At 44.5% G+C, this 19,580-nt stretch overlaps 1 protein-coding gene and 2 non-coding genes across 10 annotated transcripts; all 3 read left to right on the forward strand.

Moving 5' to 3' along the window:
• The first annotated feature begins 2,312 nt into the window (after positions 1–2,312).
• LOC135543445 (autophagy-related protein 9A-like) lies at positions 2,313–15,415 on the forward strand. 8 transcript variants are annotated; one of them, XM_064970707.1, is made up of 21 exons: positions 2,313–2,465; positions 2,793–2,922; positions 3,361–3,399; positions 3,639–3,786; positions 3,893–3,936; positions 4,217–4,281; positions 4,409–4,558; positions 4,779–4,920; positions 5,080–5,220; positions 5,389–5,509; positions 9,391–9,566; positions 9,685–9,807; positions 9,956–10,143; positions 10,238–10,391; positions 10,629–10,808; positions 10,984–11,190; positions 11,907–12,127; positions 12,215–12,332; positions 12,720–13,008; positions 13,121–13,263; positions 13,337–15,415. In XM_064970707.1, exons 4-21 carry the CDS (start codon positions 3,681–3,683, stop codon positions 13,343–13,345), a joined length of 2,577 nt encoding a protein of 858 aa, XP_064826779.1. In that variant the 5' UTR covers positions 2,313–2,465; positions 2,793–2,922; positions 3,361–3,399; positions 3,639–3,680; the 3' UTR covers positions 13,346–15,415. The 8 variants fall into 8 exon arrangements, with proteins under 8 accessions (XP_064826779.1, XP_064826777.1, XP_064826776.1 ...); XM_064970705.1 differs by lacking the exon at positions 3,361–3,399 and having other exon boundaries at positions 3,636–3,786; XM_064970704.1 differs by lacking the exon at positions 3,361–3,399.
• A 2,565-nt stretch (positions 15,416–17,980) lies between these two features.
• Positions 17,981–18,053, forward strand: trnak-uuu (transfer RNA lysine (anticodon UUU)). The gene has a single exon. It is a non-coding gene; the product is annotated as a tRNA-Lys (tRNA).
• A 1,284-nt stretch (positions 18,054–19,337) lies between these two features.
• On the forward strand, positions 19,338–19,410 carry trnak-uuu (transfer RNA lysine (anticodon UUU)). The gene has a single exon. It is a non-coding gene; the product is annotated as a tRNA-Lys (tRNA).
• The last annotated feature ends 170 nt before the right edge of the window (positions 19,411–19,580 follow it).

Below are 19,580 nucleotides of genomic sequence, written 5' to 3' on the forward strand. Positions count from 1 at the left end.
CTGACGGGACACCGCCAGGTGTTGTGGGTAGGCAACACATCCGCAATGCTGACCCTCAACACTGGGGCCCCTCAGGGGTGCGTGCTTAGTTCCCTCCTGTACTCCCTGTTCACCCATGACTGCGTGGCCGCACACAACTCCAACACAATCATGAAGTTTTCTGACGACACGACGGTGATAAGCCTGATCACCGACAACGATGAGACGCTGACAGAGAGGTCAGAGATCTGGCAGTGTGGTGCCAGGACAACAACCTCTCTCTCAACGTCAGTAAGACAAAGGAGCTGATCGCTGAGCACTTTGAGTTCCTCGGTGTCCATATCACGAAGGAATTATAATGGTGCACACATGCCAACACAGTCGTGAAGAGGGCACGACAAGTACCCTCAGGAGACTGAAAAGATTTGGCATGGGCAGCTGCACCATTGAGAGCATCTTGACTGGCTGCATCACCGCTTGGTATGGCAACTGCTTGGCATCCGACCGCAAGGCACTACAGAGGGAAGTGCGTACAGCCCAGTACATAACTGGGGCCGAGCTCCCTGCCATCCAGGACCTCTATACCAGGCGGTGTCAGAGGAAGGCCCTAAAAATTGTCAAAGACTCCGGCCACCCAAGTCATAGACTATTCTCTCTGCTACCTCACGGCAAGCGGTACTGATACACCAAGTCTGCAACCAACAGAACTCTGAACAGCTTCTACCCCCAAGCCATAATACTGCTAAATATTATGGGAAACTATTAAACAAACTATCTTCATAGACTCTTTTTGCACTAACTCTTTTGACTCATTGATTATCTATCCTGTCTAGTCACTTTACCCCTAACTATATGTACATATTTATCTCAATTACCTCATACCCCTGCACATGAACTCGGCACTGGTACACCGTGTATATAGCCAAGTTATCGTTACTCATTGTGTGTTCTTTTTTTATATTGTTCTGCCTGCATTGTTGGGAAGAGCCTGCAACGAAGCATCTCACTGTTGGTTTACAGCTGTTGTTAACGAAGCATGTGTCAAATAAAATGTGATTTGATCCAGCCACTTAACTATCTTGGGTTTGTTGGAATATTTTTCAGAAACATACTGTTCATTCATCAGTACACTGCATTTAAGGTTGTTTTACACACTGAGGCCTGTGTTATGGACAGAAGGTGTTGCCCATAAGAATATTGCCATATCATCATATTAGTATCTCAGTACCAACTAGGGGTTGTTGTCAAAATAGATGTGTGTGTATATACACTGTACACTCCTAGAAAAAAGGGTTCTTCGGCTGTCCCTATAAGACAACCCTTTTTGGTTCCAGGTAGAACTCTTTTGGGTTCCATGTAAAGGGTTCTAGATACCACTTTTATTTCTTAAGAGTGTAGTGTTTCTGTCTTGGACAGACTTTATCAGATTATCCCAAATGAATCCTAATCGCACCAGATTTAATAGCCCTACTCACTATAATGAGCAGATTACACACGCACACATGTACACACGCCTGCACACACACACACATGTACACACGCCTGCACACACGCACACAAAGGCAGACAGCAAGAGAAAAGGGGAAGAGGGTGAGATGGAGAGCGATGTGGGGAGAATGAAAGGATGAAACAGATGGCCAAATAGTTTGCTTATATATGCAACAGCCACAGTGAACAAAAGGCCAGCTGTCACTTCAGCGGCCCACAGTCACATTATGAATATTCTCATCCACACACTCCACAATGTCTATATGGCTTGTTTTAGAACAAACAACTTGGTTAATAGCAGATACATGTAATTGAGAGTCTAATCGATTTCATCATTAGACTGTAAGGCACAGCCAATGAAACTTCAAACTTTAGCAGTAGGTTGGGTTTATAGCGCAACCCTGAGGTTAGTTTTAGTATAGCAGCACTTACAATGTTATTGTAATACCATACATATTCACCAAGTGGCGGTAAAATACCATTAATTAAATTTAGAGGCGCGCCCATAAATATCATATCGGCTTTATTAAAAATGACTGTACATTCAATTCATAATTGAAGTTTTCTCGTCGTCAGGAACTACATGTAGTCTAGATAATTTTACGCTTTAGATGACGATATATGAGATTGCTTTACATTTAATTCAAAATATGGAGGAATATAATAATTGACTATTAACCAAAACCTGCACGGAATAAACCCTGTGTGAGGTTCAAAGGGCGTGTCATGAAAGCCGAACAAGGAGCTTTGAGAGCCCGCCTCTTACTGTCTATGACTGGCTGTTTTCTTCCCGTTTGTGAAAAACACTCTTCTGATTGGCTAAACCAGGTATCCATCAGCCGTGACAGGCATCGGTGTACATGATGTGTTTTCAGAAATGAAACCAAATGTCGCCTCAGACTCAAAAAGAAACACGAAAACAAAACCTGGACGTCTTTTAAAAAAGGGCTCGGCAATTCTCCTTGACGATTAGACCGCCTGCCGTTGACGTGTCAAAGGTAGGCTGCGACAGACTAATTAATAGTCGAGTGTTGTATGAAAATAAAGAGCTAAATCATTGTGATGTTTCTGTCGATCTGCCTTAAACAAGCACATTTTTTTCAACAATAGCATTTTGCCAGTATCCTGAGAACCAAATAATCTTCACGGTTTCGGTTCTTCCTAGGGTAGCACATCTGCCTACAATTTCCCGGGCTGCCTAGCTAACGTTACACAGTGTGTGTGTGCTTTATACAATCATTGCTATATTGCAAGCAGTGGGATAGGTTTATCGTTGCAATTTCATAATATTAGAATTGTAAATGTTCCATATTCTCTTTCTGTAGGGTGAAATGTAAGCGGCAATCCCCTAACGTGTAATAATCGTGGAATTGGAGCTAATCTATGTTTGGTCAACAAAGGTGGGCCATTTTCTTGTATGTAGGCCTAAATACGTGTTGCCGAATCATTTTCCAGGTAAGCTATTTGCTGAGGACTCGAAGATGCAACAATGTTTACACTTACATGTAGATTATAGCATAGGAGGATTCCCATTGTATATAAATTAAAGCCACGCTGCGCACATTGGTCGAAAATCATTAATACACTTGGTTTTTGACGCTCACAATTTGCCAGCCGTAGGCTATAATGTGGTTTAAAACGCTGTCTGTCTCAATGTCTGTGGTTGTGATTCCGCTCGAGTCGCAGAGCAAGTTTCGCAACACTGTCCATTGTGTCAGCAGCGTTCTGCCAGTGACATGTCTACGTTGGCCAACATGATTAACGTAGGCTGTTGTATACTAGGAAAACGGTCATGGAACTTTTGTGGTATTATGGCCTATTATTTGCTGCAAGAATTGCTTTTGTGTGCCTATATCCACACCTGTCAGGTGTCTGTTTGTCGTGTCTTTCAAGCATTGCTACATCCGGGTTCCAGTGATGGATGGAGCACAGGTGTGGTATGGCTTATTTACGTGTATGGCTTCCTTTCCTCGCCTCCTCTCCTTTATCTACTTTGATGTGAGGAGCCGGATAGGTGGATGTCTGAAAGAGGCTTCCTCTGTTACTCAATACAATGCAGATGAGGGAAGAGAAAGACACATGGTTATTGTAATACAGACTGTGGATTTATGGCACTGATTTCTCTCTCTCTCTCTCCCACCCTTTCTGTGGTCCACGGGTCCAATCAGTAGCTAGGGGCTTGATTGCTGGGGGTAACTGAAGCTGTGGTTACCATGGCGACACACTTTGACACAGAGTACCAGCGCCTAGAGGCTTCATACAGCGACTCTCCACCCGGAGAGGAGAACCTACTGGTGCACATACCTGATGGAAACAAGTGTAAAGCTCTTAAGTAGATACACACATGCACACACACGTACATACATACATACACACACACACACACACACACTAACCTGTTTTTGTTGTTGACTGTTCTCTGCAGCCCCGTGGCACCACATAGAGAACCTGGACCTGTTCTTCCAGAGGATATCCTTTTACCCCTCTGTGTCTCTGTACTCCTGGATCATTCACTACTACAACTACCCCAGGGGTTATTTTAAGACCAGGAGGGTCAACACCTTCCAGGAGAAGAATAGAATCTGATGTGTAAGAGCAGGGCTGGAATAAAAGCCTGCATGCCCACTAGTTCTCCAGGAGAAGGAATGTTGAGCTGGTGACCTGAGTTAATACTATAGCCGACTCGATTTTCATTATAAGAGGACACATGCTACTTTTATGTCATCATCTGATCCTTGACCTCTGACACGTCTATAACCTGCACCAGAAGAATGGCTTCACCTGTATGCTGCTGGGAGAGGTCTTTGAGCTGGTGTAAGTACACTGTGTGTGTGTGTGTGTGTGAGTGTGTCTTCTATGTGGTCCATGTCGGTGTCCTGAGGGGATCATTTTTAACTTTTCTCTCTCTCTCTCCTCTTTCACCCTTTCTCCCCCTCTGTAGCCAGTTGCTGTTTGTGGTAGGATTCACAGTCTTCTTGGCTAACTGTGTGGACTATGACATTCTGTTCGCTAACAAGTTTGTCAACCACACCGACTCCTCCAAAGTCACACTGCCTGACGCCTTCCTGCCTGTGCACGTCTGCAGTGCAAGGTAAGGCTTATAAATGCTTTATAAATTCATTATAAACAATTTATTAACAGATCTTTAGCACTCAAGTTGATAAGGAATGCTGGAAATTGACCTTACTGCTTGTTGTTTTCCCACCGGTATCCGTGACAACCTGTTTGTTTTCCCGCCAGTATCCATGCCAACCCGCTTGTAGTTTTCCCGCCAGTATCCATGACAACCTTATTGTTGTTTTCCCCGCCAGTATCCGTGACAATGTGGCAGTGATGTTTGTGTTGATGATATCTGGAGTGTTCTGGCTGCATCGCCTCATCAAGTTCATCTACAACGTCTGCTGCTACTGGGAGATACGCTCCTTCTACACCAACGCACTCAAGATGAGCATGGTGAGTGTGTGTGTGTGTGTGTGTCTGTCTGTGTGTGTCTGTCTGCGTGTCTTCAACCTACTGGTTCAACTACTGATCTCCACCCCGCCTCTCCTCCTCCGCTCCCCCCTCCTGCTCCTTGTCTCCTCCTCATTCTCCCCCTTCTCCTCATCCCTCCAGGCAGAGCTGCCATACTTCACATGGCAGGAGGTTCAGGCCCGGATCGTTGAGATCCAGAAGGAACACCAGATCTGTATCCACAAGAAAGAACTCACAGAACTGGACATATACCACCGTATCCTGCGCTTCAAAAACTACATGGTGTGTGTGTGTGTGTGTGTGTGTGTGTGTGTGTGCGCGTTTGCACTCACTTGTGTTTGTGTTATTGTCAGAGTACATCTTCTTTACCATTCCTCGCTTGTACTCCTGCTACTGAACCACCTGTCAATCAAAAACAACAACACCTAAACCCCTTTCTTCTTCCTCCAGGTTGCCATGGTAAATAAGTCCCTTCTTCCCGTGCGTTTCCGCCCTCCACTGCTCGGGGAGAGTGTGTTTTACACCCGCGGTCTCAAGTACAACTTTGAACTCATCTTCTTCTGGGGGCCAGGTTGGTGTGTGTGTGTGTGTGTGTGTGTGTGTGTGTGTGTGTGTGTGTGCTTGGTACGCTTTGTTTGGTACACTTTTCACTGGTGATGCACCGATATGACATTTTTGGCCGGTTCCGATATCCAATATTTTCCTTGCCAAAAAAAACCCCCATATCGATAATAAACATTTTAGTGGCCTTTTAAGCATTCTAGTACAGTTAAATAGTTATCACACATGGACGCATCGGTCTAAGGCACTGCATCTCAGTGCAAGAGGCGTCACTACAGTCCCTGGTTCGAATTCATGTTATATCACATCCGGCCGTGATTGGGAGTCCTATAGGGCGGCGCACATTTGGCCCAGTGTCGTCCAGGTTTGGCCGGGGTAGGGTGTCATTGTAAATCAGAATTTGTTCTTAACTGAGTAGTTAAATATAGGTTACACACACACACACACACAAACACACCACACTGACCAACAATGTATTTTGTTGGCATTTACGTATGTCCCCATTACCAGTAAAAACCTCATCAAAACCTATTTATTTCACTTACTTGCTGTGCTGTTTCGTTGTTCAGTTGTTTCATTCTCAACCAGGATTTCTATGAACGCCGTTTGTGTCTTTGCGTGTCAAAAAAGATACACGTCAAATAACACTTTGATGTGTCAAATAAGCTTGTTGACCAATCAGGACCTGAATATGACGCACGTCACATAATAATTTAACACGTTCATACATTTTTTACGTAGTTATTACAAATTGATTATACTATCACTCGTATTTCATGTCACAACGATTCATCGATACGTATGCTATGATGCTGGTAAACTTGTCTCGTGCACCTACAGTGCTGGTCATGAAAAAGCTAGCTAGCTGATGGATGCAAACAATGTTCTATCCCAAAAACAGGAAAACAACATCTGTTTCAGTGGCTATAGTTAGCTTTCTGAATATATAGCTAGGTGTCACCATCCAAAATAACCCTAATTTAGAAGACCGTTCTTATTTGATTAATGGTGGTCGGACCCATCTATGGGAAGCTAGCCACAGTAAGGATTAGCCACAATAGTGGAATTTGCGGTTAGCCTTCAAAATAAAAGTATGTCATTGACTGTGATACAAATAGTAGAATTATGCCATAATTGAATAGATCATGCTAAACGAGGTTGGCATGTTGTTATATAAAATCAACAAAAGACAATTTGATAATTTGATAAAAATCTGTTTGAATCCCACTGGATGTATTGTACTTTAGAATTGCATTGGGGCAAACTTATTTCACTGAACAGCCTTACCTGTGGATTAATGACATGGTGTGTCAGTCTACTCAGTGACACCCAGAGAACATTAGCGTCGTAGCTCTTATTGTGTGACTCTGAAACAACTGTGAATTGAGCCACATTTGTTGTCAACCTATGTGTATTGAACACTATTCCCGAGGAAAAACCATACTGCGTGGATGTTTTGGGGTCTGGAAAAAATATCTTGGGTTTTGAGTAGACTGATACCCCATTTCATTGATCCCCAATCCTTAGGTAAAGCTGTACAGTGCGATATGAATGTCAATACACACAATAGGCTGACCGGGGAGGTGGTTTCACACAGTCACAGTCCCGCGATAAGAGCTACAATGCTAATATTTGCGTAAACTCTTCACAGTTGTGTTCTGTGGGTGTCACCCAGTAGACTGATACCCCATTTCATTGCTTCACATTCCAACCTTGTTTAACATGATCTAGTCTAAATGTGGCATGATTCCACCAATTGTAACCTTCTGCATCACTTTCAAAGAGGTACTTTTATTTTGAAGGCAAACCGCAAATTCCACTATTGTGCCTAATCCTTATTGCGGCTAACCTCACAACACATAACCCGGTCCAGTTGGGCCTCACTAGTCAGGTGAAGCTAGCTGGCTGCATATAATGTTATCTTTGGGCAAAAGGGTTAAGTAGCTGGCTTGCTACCCAGCTAGCAATGAGGAATCGGCCTTGAAGCGGCCCTCTTCCGGGGGACCGGAACTGATTGAACCGGGTGTCGGACTCGGCCCAGAATCAAAATGAATGACTGCCTAGAATTGGCCCAAGTACATCGGGCCGTTTCCGTCTACCAGAATTCAGCCGACTTCGCCGGCATCTTACCAGAATCCCCCTAGAAGTGGCCAATGCAAATTTAAATAAATGTATACAAAATTACCCCATTTTAGTCATTTTAAATATGAATATTATACATTTTATACATACAAATTATACCCATCCACAAAAAAATATTTTGTCTTGGAGGACCTGGTGACTGTCAGCGTACATGCGCCTGGCCCGCCACAGGAGTCGCTAAAGTGTGATGAGACCAGGACATCCTGGCCGGTCAAACCCTCCCCAAGCTCAGATGACGCTGGGCCAATTGTGCATTGCCTCATGGTTCTGGGGAGGTTGTGGTCGGCACGGTTCTCAAACCAGCATCTGAAGCAACGCAGTTTGCACTGCGATGCAGTGTCTTAGACCGCTGCGCCACTCGGGAGGCTCGATCCACAAGGTTTTTAATGCTTATCAATTGCCTTAAAGAATTTCACTTAAATGTTAACTGTATTTTTTGAACACAGAAACAATGAGAAAATATGTAAAAATAAATAATGAAATGTTAATTATGTAAAGCAGCCCGTGTCATCATCTGCCATAGACTCGCCTCAATCGGCCTGAGCCCCAAGTCATACATTTGGGCCAGATAACTCACACCGGAATCGGCCCAAGCTCAATCCCCGCATCCTAGTCATAAGTAATACTGCTGAAGGCGGCCCAGACTCAGGCCACACGATGTCGGCCGAGTCTGACTCTCAGCCGAGTGCCCCGACTCTCAGCTGGAATCAGCCCAGATCCACTGAGCTAGTTATTTATTTTCATGAACTGAAGTTTCGATTTCAGTAAGCAAACGACAAGTGGCAACCTAGCTAGTACTTACTCACAAGGATTCCCGAAATCATTGCTAAGAATAACTGGTCATTGTTTTCAGGCTGGAGGTATTGGTGCTAGCTAGGTATCAAGCCAAAGCTAGCTAGCTACCCCAGATGTTGCGGTTGAACAAATAATGCTTTATTACCAATGCGGAAAACACATCGTTCGTGGCCAGGGTTTGCTTGTTTACAGACTTTTTTTGTACAGCTTTGACAGTGCGACTGATATAACTGTGTTATTTAACGTGTCAAATAGTGTTATTGTCAAGTAGTGTTATTTGACGTGTATCTTTTTTGACACGCAAAGACCCAAACGGCGTTCCATAGTATGTGGTGAAGCTAATAGCAGTGACGCTGAAAAATAGCTCACTCGGTAGTGTGTACTGGCTCTCGACCAGTCGCGTAAGCCAACATCACCAACGACAGACAACGTTTGATTGTCAAGGACAATGAATTCCATTATCTTGGCGTTAATGGATTTTGCCTTTTGAGTTGTCTCGCTGAAAATCTCTTACTCTTTCAAACGTCTGCTCGACTTGTTGACTGCTCGATCCACACGGCAGACATTGTGGGACATGTGAGGAAGGCTGTGTTGCAGTTGTAGTGCCACATTTTACGTGGCATCATGACGTTATGTACCTACGTTTATATAGCTATGTCAGCTTTGACATCAGTGTTGCACATCGGCGTTGAACTAGACATCGGGCCGATACCGATGTCGCCGTTTTTAGCTAATATCGGCTGATTCCGATATGTTCACCAATTTTGTATATTGTGCATCCCTACTTTTCACCCCTCTCTCTGTGTCTCTCTGTCTCTCTCTCTGTCTCTCTCTCTGTCTCTCTCTCTCTCTGTCTCTGTCTGTCTCTCTCTCTGTCTCTCTCTGTCTCTGTCTGTCTCTCTCTCTCTCTCTCTCTCTCTCTCTCTCTCTGTGTCTCTCACCCCCTCTTCCCAGGCTCTCTGTTTGAGAGTGAGTGGAGTTTGAAGCCGCAGTATAAGAGAGGTGGTAACAGGTTGGAGCTGGCAGACAAACTGGCATCACGTATACTGTGGATCGGCATCGCCAACCTCTTACTCTGTCCTGTCGTACTGGTCTGGCAAATACTGTATGCCTTCTTCAGCTATACAGAGGTAGGGACACACACACACCGCTGTGCTCCGTTATGGAGGTGTAGCAGATGCTGTAAAGCTCATTTATTTGTTTGTGCGTGTGTGCGTGTGTGTGTGTGTGTGTTGTGTGTGCGTCTAGGTGATAAAGCGTGAGCCAGGTAGTTTGGGAGCGAGGTGTTGGTCTCTGTACGGTCGATGTTACCTTCGCCACTTCAATGAGCTGGACCACGAACTGATGTCACGGCTCAGCAAGGGCTACAAAGTAGGAATGAACACACACACACACACACACACATAAAAGGTGTGTAAGGTAATTTTTGTGAAATTGATGAACTGATTCTTGTCTGTTGCTGTCAGTGGTGTCTGAATGCCAGATGTTCTTCACTTCCGTGCGTGTGTCCCCCCTCCAGGCGTCCTCTAGGTATATGAACTGCTTCCTGTCCCCGTTGCTGACAGTGGTGGCTAAGAATGTGGCCTTTTTTGCTGGCTCCCTATTGGCTGTCCTCATTGCGCTGACCATCTACGACGAAGACGTCCTCGCTGTGGAACACGTCCTGTCGTCCATCACCCTGCTGGGAGTGTGTATCACTGTCTGCAGGTGTGTGTGTCTGTCTGTGTGTGTGTTTGTCTGTGTGCTAGGTCATTTTGAAGGGTTTGGTACATTCTTTCACATTCTCTCTCTCTCTCCTCAGGTCTTTTATCCCAGACAAACACCTGGTCTACTGTCCAGAGCAGCTGCTCAGGTTGATCCTGGCTCACATCCACTACATGCCAGACCACTGGCAGGGCAACGCCCATCGCTACGAGACACGAGACCAGTTCTCACAGCTCTTCCAGTACAAGGCTGTGAGTAGCACTATAGCCACCCTTTATAAAGCATGAACGTATGAGTCATTTCTGAAGCACATGGCATATTCCTCTCTACCTGGCCAGAGCCTTTATTCACAAAGCGTCTCCGATTAGAAGTGCTGGTCTAGGATCAGTGTTCCCTTTTAAGGTTGTAATGAAGACGATTATGTACAGGGGGGGGGGCTGATCCTAGATCAGCATTCAGGTGTTTTAACCTTTCCTCTGCCTGTCCAGGTGTTTATCCTAGAGGAGCTGACCAGCCCCCTGGTGACTCCCTTCATCCTGATCTTCAGTCTGAGGAGGAAGTCTCTGGAGATCATTGACTTCTTCAGGAACTTCACCGTGGAGGTGGTAGGGGTGGGAGACACCTGCTCCTTCGCTCAGATGGACATCAGACAGCACGGTCACCCCGCGGTGAGACTCGCGCGCACACACACAACTCTCTCTCACACACACACACACTCATATGTACACACACACACACAGATGGGCAATGCATAAATAGTGACTCTCTTTCCCTCTCTCTCTCACCCTTTCCCATCCCTAATTCCTTCCTTCTCTCCTTTCTCTTACTTCTTCCTCCCTCCAGTGGATGTCTGAGGGGAAGACCGAGGCATCTATTTACCAACAGGCGGAGGATGGGAAGACTGAGCTGTCCCTGATGCATTTTGCCATCACCAACCCCCAGTGGCAGCCCCCCACCGAGACCACTCACTTCATCAGCCAGCTGAAGGAGAGAGTACAGAGAGAGACTACAGGAGACAGACAGACTCTCACCTCACTGTCTGGGTCAGAGGTAGGGAGACACACACTCTCACCTCACTGTCAGAGGTAGGGAAACAGACACACTCTCACCTCACTGTCAGAGGTAGGGAGACAGACACACTCTCACCTCACTGTCAGAGGTAGGGAGACAGATACACACTCACCTCACTGTCAGAGGTAGGGAGACAGACACACTCTCACCTCACTGTCAGAGGTAGGGAGACAGACACACTCTCACCTCACTGTCAGAGGTAGGGAGACAGACACACTCTCACCTCACTGTCAGAGGTAGGGAGACAGACACACTCTCACCTCTCTGTCAGAGGTAGGGAGACAGACACACTCTCACCTCTCTGTCAGAGGTAGGGAGACAGACACACTCTCACCTCACTGTCAGAGGTAGGGAGACAGACACACTCTCACCTCTCTGTCAGAGGTAGGGAGACAGACACACTCTCACCTCACTGTCAGAGGTAGGGAGACAGACACACTCTCACCTCACTGTCAGAGGTAGGGAGACAGACACACTCTCACCTCTCTGTCAGAGGTAGGGAGACAGACACACTCTCATCTCACTGTTGGGGTCAGAGGTAGGGAGGCAGACAGACATGCCAATACATACATTGACACTTCAATTTTGATCTCAAGTTTAACATTGTATACATTTGAGTTTTATTGTTTACACTGGTATTAAAGATAAAAATCTAATTCTCACTCACTCACTCACACTCTCTCTCTCTCTCTCAGCCAAGGAGTCTGATAGCTAACTTCCTGGCAGGTCCCCCCTCATTGGCCTCTCTTCATCTGGGGCGGGACGGCTCCTTGACCGATCACGGGCCGGTGGGTGTTAATGACGGAGCGTCAGCCTTGCGCTCCCTCTCAGTCAGCAGCACGAGGGGCAGCTGTAGCTCCGCCCATAGGTCGGCCGGACACGCCTCTTCTGCAAGCAGAGCCATGCCGGGATCAAGGTAAAGCCCACATTCCTCCCACAACTAATCAAACAATCTATTAGCTAACCGTCAATCAACTAACTCTCTTTCTCTCCCCCCCACCAGTACTGATGCTCGAACTGCTAGCTCAGGCAGTAGTGTGTGGGAAGGTCAACTGACTAGTCTCGTCCTATCAGAATACGCCTCCACGGAGATGAGCATCCACGCACTCTATATACATGAGGTCTGTCTGTCTGTCTGTATGTGTCTGGATGGATGGTTTTAAAAATGTTGCAATAAAGAGCGTCAAGTAAATGTGTCTCTCCCCCTTCCTCTCTCCCCCTTCCCTCCCCTCCCCCTTCCTCTCTCCCCCTTCCCTCCCCTCTTCTTCACTCTCTCTCCTCGCTCCCACTTCCTCTCTCCCCCTTTCCTCCCCTCCCACCCCCCCCCCCTCTCCTTGTTCCCACTTCCCTCCCACTTCCTCTCTCCCCCTCCCCTCCCACTTCCTCTCCCCCCCACTCTCCTTGTTCCCACTTCCCTCCCACTTCCTCTCTCCCCTCTCGCTCCTTGTACCCACTTCCTCTCTCCTTGTTCCCACTTCCTCTCTCCCCCTCCTCCTCCCTCTATGTAGCTCCATAAGCAGCAGTCTGGAGGGGAGTTGTCCCGGCACACCTGGCACAGGCAGGACAGTGACGACAGTAGTGACAGCGTCACCGAGGAGGGGGGTTCAGGGGGAGGGAACCCTAACCCCCGAAACCCCATCCCCCGCTCACACACCTTCCCTATCTCCACCCCTATCTCCACCCCTGGTCCTATCCCCAGCTCTAACTCGGGCCCTAACCCTGACCGAGGTACCACACCGGGGCAGGAAGTGACACCACTCCAGAGCAACAGCCAGCGTCGCTACGGAGGAAACACGGGTAACCATGACAACCATAAAAAAATGACACTCTCATTCCCTAATATGTAATGATATTGAAGATGACTGATATGGATCATACCGATATCACTGTGTGTGTGTCACTCCTCCAGACTCTGTTGGCCCGGGGGCCAGAGTGGTGAGGTCAGCGCGTGTGCCCATGGGGGGTTGGGCAGAGGAGGGACGTGGAGGCCGACATCCCGACACTGTACCTGAGGAGGGCTCAGAGGACGACATGCCTCCCAACACTCACAAGGTATTTACACAAACACACACAGATCTTGTGTCTGTGTATGGGGTTCCATACTATTGTTTCCCTCTCACCTCAGGTGACGTAACTGACCAGAGAGATCCCACCTACCTACCCACCCTCATCCTCATCCTACCAGAGAATAACTTTCTGCTCATCTGTGAACTTTCAACCATGGCTTCTCTTTTGACCCCAGATGGATAGACCTGTGGGATAGCAGCATGCCGTGTTATTCACTCTAGGCTAGAGAAAAACAATCAAGTAACAGTGTGAAGATGACAAAGACTTTTTCTTGACACCCTCCTTGGATGACACTTTAGCCAATCAAGTGACGGTGGTTGATGACTTCATCATAACTGGCAGCATGGAACCCGTAGCATATTTATCGGATTTTATAGTTGCGTCCTAGACACTAATCTAAGGTCAGCTTTGTGGTTTCTCTCCGTAACGGTTAAGGTTAGGATTTAGGGAGGGTAAGCTGATCCTAGATCTGTGCCTAAGGGCAACTTCTATCCAGAAATTACTTTTTCTTCTTGCATTCATTTGCAAATCAGGTGTGGGTGTAAACTGCCAGTAATGTACCTTTAAAAAAAAAAAAAAGAATTAGTAGTTTGTCATTTTTTTATTCTTTTGTTTTTTCTCTTTGTGTTGTTTATATTTATTGCACTTTCAGAGAAATTGTGTTCTCATATATATATATATATATATATAAGGAATATAACAGGAGAGCAGACTTCCACCGAGGTATACCTACACTGGCACTAGGAATCCTAGGGGATTGGGCGGTAGATTGTACAAAGACCTCCTAGACATGAAGCAGGCACTAAACCGATATACACCGTGTGCATAGACATACTGGTATGAATCAAATCAGGACGTTGGACTGTTCTAAGTATATCATCGAGGTGTAGATGGTTAATAAATAGAGATATTCAAGAAACGCATCATAGTTAGTTATTGTTTTTGTGTCATACAAACAATATTTTAAATGAAAGATAGCAAACTTACCGGGCTGGTTGGAACGTGTAACTTCAGCCTCTTCAGTGCCATATTTAACCGCTTAAAGCGGCAATCCACAGTTGAAATGATACAAAGCACCCCTCACCACTGTTTCAGTAAAAGGTTGAAGGATGGGGCTGGAGAAATGGAACCACACTCAAATTCATTGACAGAGCTGTGGATGCAAGGACTGACCATCCATTCTGTTTTTAACCATGTTTTGAGACGATACAGTGTTTTTGTTACATATACAAGTTTATATTTTGGCTTCTGATGGGGTACGACAGTTGAACTAAGCTCATGGGGCATTTATAACGAGTACTCTCCAAGAATCAATGGGTTTATATCCAAAAATGGACATGTCCAAATATTGGTAACTGCAGATTGCACCTTTAAGCATAAACATCCCATAACTGTACAGAAATGAAACTTCAATCAACACTAATAGCTGGATAGATTAGTCAGCATCAGACAAGTTGCATTTTTTTCTGCCCAACTGTCTGAGGCAGAAAGAATTGCACCTTATTGACTTTTATTGAATTCAAAGGATGTCACTTTTGTCAGTATATTGATTTTGATCAGTTCATATTTGCATGCCTTTATTTCAACCGGGGCTTGTGCCACCGTCAGAGAGTTGAGGTTGAGATGCATGGTGATTTACAGGTGTTTTGTTTTTGTGGTTCACACTGACTCTGGACTCACAAGTAGACTAGCCTGGTTCCAGATCTGTTGAGGTGATATATAACCAGCCCCCATATGGTCGACCATGCAGCACTAACAGATCTGGGACCAAGCTAAAGATGACAGATGCTTCCAATAGATACAGTCAGAGACTCTACAGCTGGGTATTAATATCTAGATGGCAAAGGTCTGCAGCGCTGCTCGCTTCATTGATTGATATATTCATGTAATTGAGTGGCCAGCCAGAGAGTCCAATCTGAATCAGACCCTGGATGAAAATAGAAGGCAGATGTGGAGGAATGGATCTGAATAATGTAAAGGGTCTCCTGGGACACAGTGGAACAAGTTTAACAACGAGGTAGTAGAATGCCTGAGCTGACACATTTAACCTATCAGTTTTTGTTTTTATAGATTGTCCTGTAAAATTGCCATTTTGTACAGTTGTAAATCATCAATAAAAATTTATTTAATAACTTTATGTAATTCAAGTTTAAGTTTTGTATGTACGGGATACACATGGTATACACCGTCCAATGAAATGCTTACTTGTAATAAATAATAACATATAAGTACATAAAGTAAATGGAGCAGTAGAATAGGATAAACATTTAGCATAAGTATAGGGTAACTTGGGGGAAAAACGCCAAGTTACGCGAGTGGACAGGGGGGGGTTCAATAAAAACAGAAACTTTAGAAAGTGGGGGAAATCGCCCCTGTCTACGGGGCAAAATGCGCCCTGAAGATGAATGTGTTCAAATCAATTTTAAATGTTTTCTTGTGGCATTTGTTTTGTAATTGACTCCTAAAAGCTAATGTCTAGGTATCTTATTTTAATTACATAAATAAAATATTGGAAAACAAAATGACATTGCACATCTCACTATTAATATCCTCACAATTACCAGCTTTCCATTCAACCTTTTTATGCTAGTAAAGTACATAAATGTAATGACAGGCCTGATTGAAACAACACTTTTCGGTTAACTTTCCAAATGTCGACAAAATAAAATAGGCTTGACAAGGTGAGATCTTTTTATGTTGGTAAAATGAATTATGCAAAAAAATGTCGGTGGAAACCCTTTAATTCACAATATTGATATAATAGCCATCATATTTAAGTAAACTTGGAGTTGCGCGTGGTCCTTCCACTTCGATTCACCGGGAAAGCATGCAGTTTATTAGGTTACATATTGAATAAATTATGATAAACTTCAAAGGGTATTGAGATTGATGCTCCTTTCCAAAATATCGAGGATCTTATTCTGGTGAGATGATAATCAGTGCATGGCTGCCGTTTGACAAATAAATATGATCTTGATCTTTTGTCCATAATAATAATAATAATATCATCATGTAATCATGTAGGCCAGGGATGGGAAACTCCAGTCCTCGGGGCCTGAGTGCTATCACCCTTTCCCTCATCCCTAGCAAATACAGCTGATTAAACTAATTGCATTCTAAACTGAAGATCATGATTACTTGATTATTGGAGTCAGGTGTGTTAGTTGGGGCTGAAGCAAAAGTGTGACACCAATCAAGCCCCAAGGACTGGAGTTGCCCATCGCTGACGTAAGCCGTATATGTGCTCCATCTAACAGCGCGCTGATAGCACTGTTGACTAGAGCAGGGTTCCCCAATCTGATCCCTCCCCTCCCAGGGGCTCCCCCTGGGTGCAGGTTTTGGTTTTTGCCCTAGCACTACACAGCTGATTCACCCAGGGGAGATGAAGAAGGTTAAACCAAGGCCTTATACCTTTTAAAGGGTTACTAAATGATGTTATGATAAACTGTAAGGTCTCCTCTTCAGGAGACGTGTGTGTGTGTGTGTGTTAAAACCTGTTTTTGAGTGTTGTGACCTTCAGACACTATCAGAAGGCGTCTACATTCAGATTCCTCCTGTCTGGATCCCACTGTGGTTATCTGGTTTTCTGAGAACACAAGGCTGCCACAGACCTGATGAAACCAGCCCCCTGTCAGAAGATGCTTACACTCGTTCACATTGTTATGGCTCTATACTTGTGATGAAAGGTCAGGTTTCGGTCAAATCCACTTCAAACCATTAGTAGAGTTGAAAATGCGATGGACAGCCATTTAACTTGTGTTTTCTATTCGGTACATGGCAATTTAACTGCAAAGGTATTTTATGTGCACTATATTATCACGCAGAACCTTAAATCAGCAACAAGTCAATTTGATGGAAACACATATCCGGTGGGAAAATGCGCATATTGTTTTTATGCGGATTTTAGAATATTCACATGAAAGTTTGTCCCTAATTGGATGGAAATCTATTTTATGATGAGGTTTTGATGTTCGGCCCCCATCTTTTTATTTTCCCCCATCCTGTCCAAGTAATCCTAAAGTATCTCAGAATTGATTGTGTAACTCATAAGTTACTTATAGATGATTTAGAAATGATTTAGTAAATGCTGGGTACCACTTGCATCGATTGCCTTGGGGGCATTTTGCCCCAAACAGACCTCATCATCGTTTTGTTGGAGTGACTTAGAAAGTTGAGATGGGACAGATGGCATTTTTTAGTTGAGCAAGACTAGTGGCACCCAGGGAAAATGTTGAACACTTTTGGGAGACACAAAGTGGTTTGTGTGAGAGTTACAGGAGCGGGGCGTTTAACCCTAAACCACCCTAATACAGGAAGGCACCATTTATAGTCCAACATTTACAAGTGTTTTGGGGAAGGTGGGATTGGGGTGCAAGTGTTTAAATTGAACAGTATTTAGCAATCATAATAAAAGTCTGATATTGATACAGTGTTTACCGGTTAAACTATAATCAACAACTTTCTCTTAATTACAAGTACCCCACAAAACAACTGACCAGTCAAGACTAAACCACCAGGTGGCAGGCTACTCCCACTCAACAATGACTCCTGTCCTGTCCCACACATCAGTGTCAACGTTGACTCCTGTCCCGCTCGTCAAAGCGCTTTTAAAGGAGCAGACATTTCCAATGTTTTGTTATCTATAATTTTTGAGAGTTTATAACGTTGTTTATTATATATAATGGCGATTAATCCTATAAGAGCCCGGATAGCTCAGTCGGTAGAGCATCAGACTTTTAATCTGAGGGTCCAGGGTTCAAGTCCCTGTTCGGGCGATAACGTTTTCTCTCCAGGGGTGCTAGAATCTTGTGACTCTTCATGATGGGTTGTTCAATTACTTCAATTATTATGGGTTGTTCAATTACAATTACAATTTTCAAAAGTTCCTGTTTGGGCGACACCATTTTCTTTCCAGGGTGTTAGAATCGTATAACCACTCATATGTGGTTCAGTTACGCAAATCACGTGCCGTACAATTTTCAGAGAACCTCTGTTGAACATGTAAGCTTGCAAAAGAGTGCACTGAACAAAACAAAATATAATTCGTCCTCTGCTATAAAGTGTATGCATTTGTTGTTACATATTTTTGCATACTTCAAATTTGAAGTGCATCCAGTCTATGGATTTGAGTCGGCTATGCTCGGCTAAACTGTTATTAAGCGATCTGCTATTAATAAGCGGATACATCACTAATAATATAGTAGCCAATAATTTGTTTTATATGCAATAAATGTATTCATTAACAGAGTTGCAGGCCAGGACTTGGACTCAGTCTTGAATGCAGAGGAAAAACAGCACAGCTGGCTTGTGCATGCATGTTTGCCTATTTATATTTAGGCTCACAGTTAGTTTTTTTCAGGAGTTTTCGGTTTTACTAGAGACCTTGCACGCTGACCAGACCGGACACGTCGCGTGCGCGAGCGTCGCAAAATAAATTTAGAAATCCATGTTATTCAATTATTGCACCCACTCTGCTGGCGCGCGCCAACGAGCGTTTGCGACGCCACGGGCTAAAATAGAACTCGTTCCGATTTCTGATGCAGATCGCGCTGAAAGTCCTGCCTCTCCCATCTCCTGATTGGTTTATAGAAGCAGGTGCCTGAAAGACGAACTGTTTTGCGGGTAGTCTGGTAATACAATGAAAGTTTAGATGCGATCACCATATAAATTAAACGATGAAAAGGCCTGGAAGGAGGAGAGATAACTTTAAACGATTTGGTTTGCCGTTTATGTGTGGATTAATTGTTGGAGTAGAGGTCCTTGTGCATTTCAGGTAAAATAACAACGCAATGTTTATATCCCAGGACAAATTAACTAGCAACAGCAAGCTAGCTAAATCGGACAAATTAACGTTAGCTAGCAAGTGCACTTATATAAAAAACAAGCAATGTCAGAGACCGGAATATAAATATACACAGTTCATTAAAGACACCTTCCTAGTATTATGTTGCAACTGGGTTGAGGTCGGGTAGGAGCAGTCAATTCCAGTGTTTGGGTTGGTTACAATTTCTGACAAATACAGATCATCATTTCTAACATTGATCATTTATGATAGCAGAGCCCGGATAGCTCAGTCGGTAGAGCATCAGACTTTTAATCTGAGGGTCCAGGGTTCAAGTCCCTGTTCGGGCGATAGCGTTTTCTCTCCAGGGGTGTTAGAGTCTTGTGACTCCTCATGATGGGTAGTTCAATTACGCAAATCACGTGCCGTATAATTTTCAGAGAAGTGACTTCGCTTGAACAGGTAAGTTTGCGAAAGAGATTTGTGGACAGACAAAAATAAGATGTAATTCATCCGCGGC

This window comes from Oncorhynchus masou, chromosome 7 (assembly GCF_036934945.1).
Source record: "Oncorhynchus masou masou isolate Uvic2021 chromosome 7, UVic_Omas_1.1, whole genome shotgun sequence".
Taxonomy (NCBI): Eukaryota; Metazoa; Chordata; class Actinopteri; order Salmoniformes; family Salmonidae; genus Oncorhynchus; species Oncorhynchus masou.

Bases quoted from the DNA above. Each gene is read 5' to 3' on its own strand.
- LOC135543445 (XM_064970707.1), top strand. From the start codon at position 3,681: ATGGCGACACACTTTGACACAGAGTACCAGCGCCTAGAGGCTTCATAC. The intron at 4,921-5,079 runs GTGAGTGTGTGT...TCATCCCTCCAG, and splicing joins ACGCACTCAAGATGAGCATG to GCAGAGCTGCCATACTTCAC. The intron at 12,128-12,214 runs GTAAAGCCCACA...CCCCCCCACCAG, and splicing joins AGAGCCATGCCGGGATCAAG to TACTGATGCTCGAACTGCTA.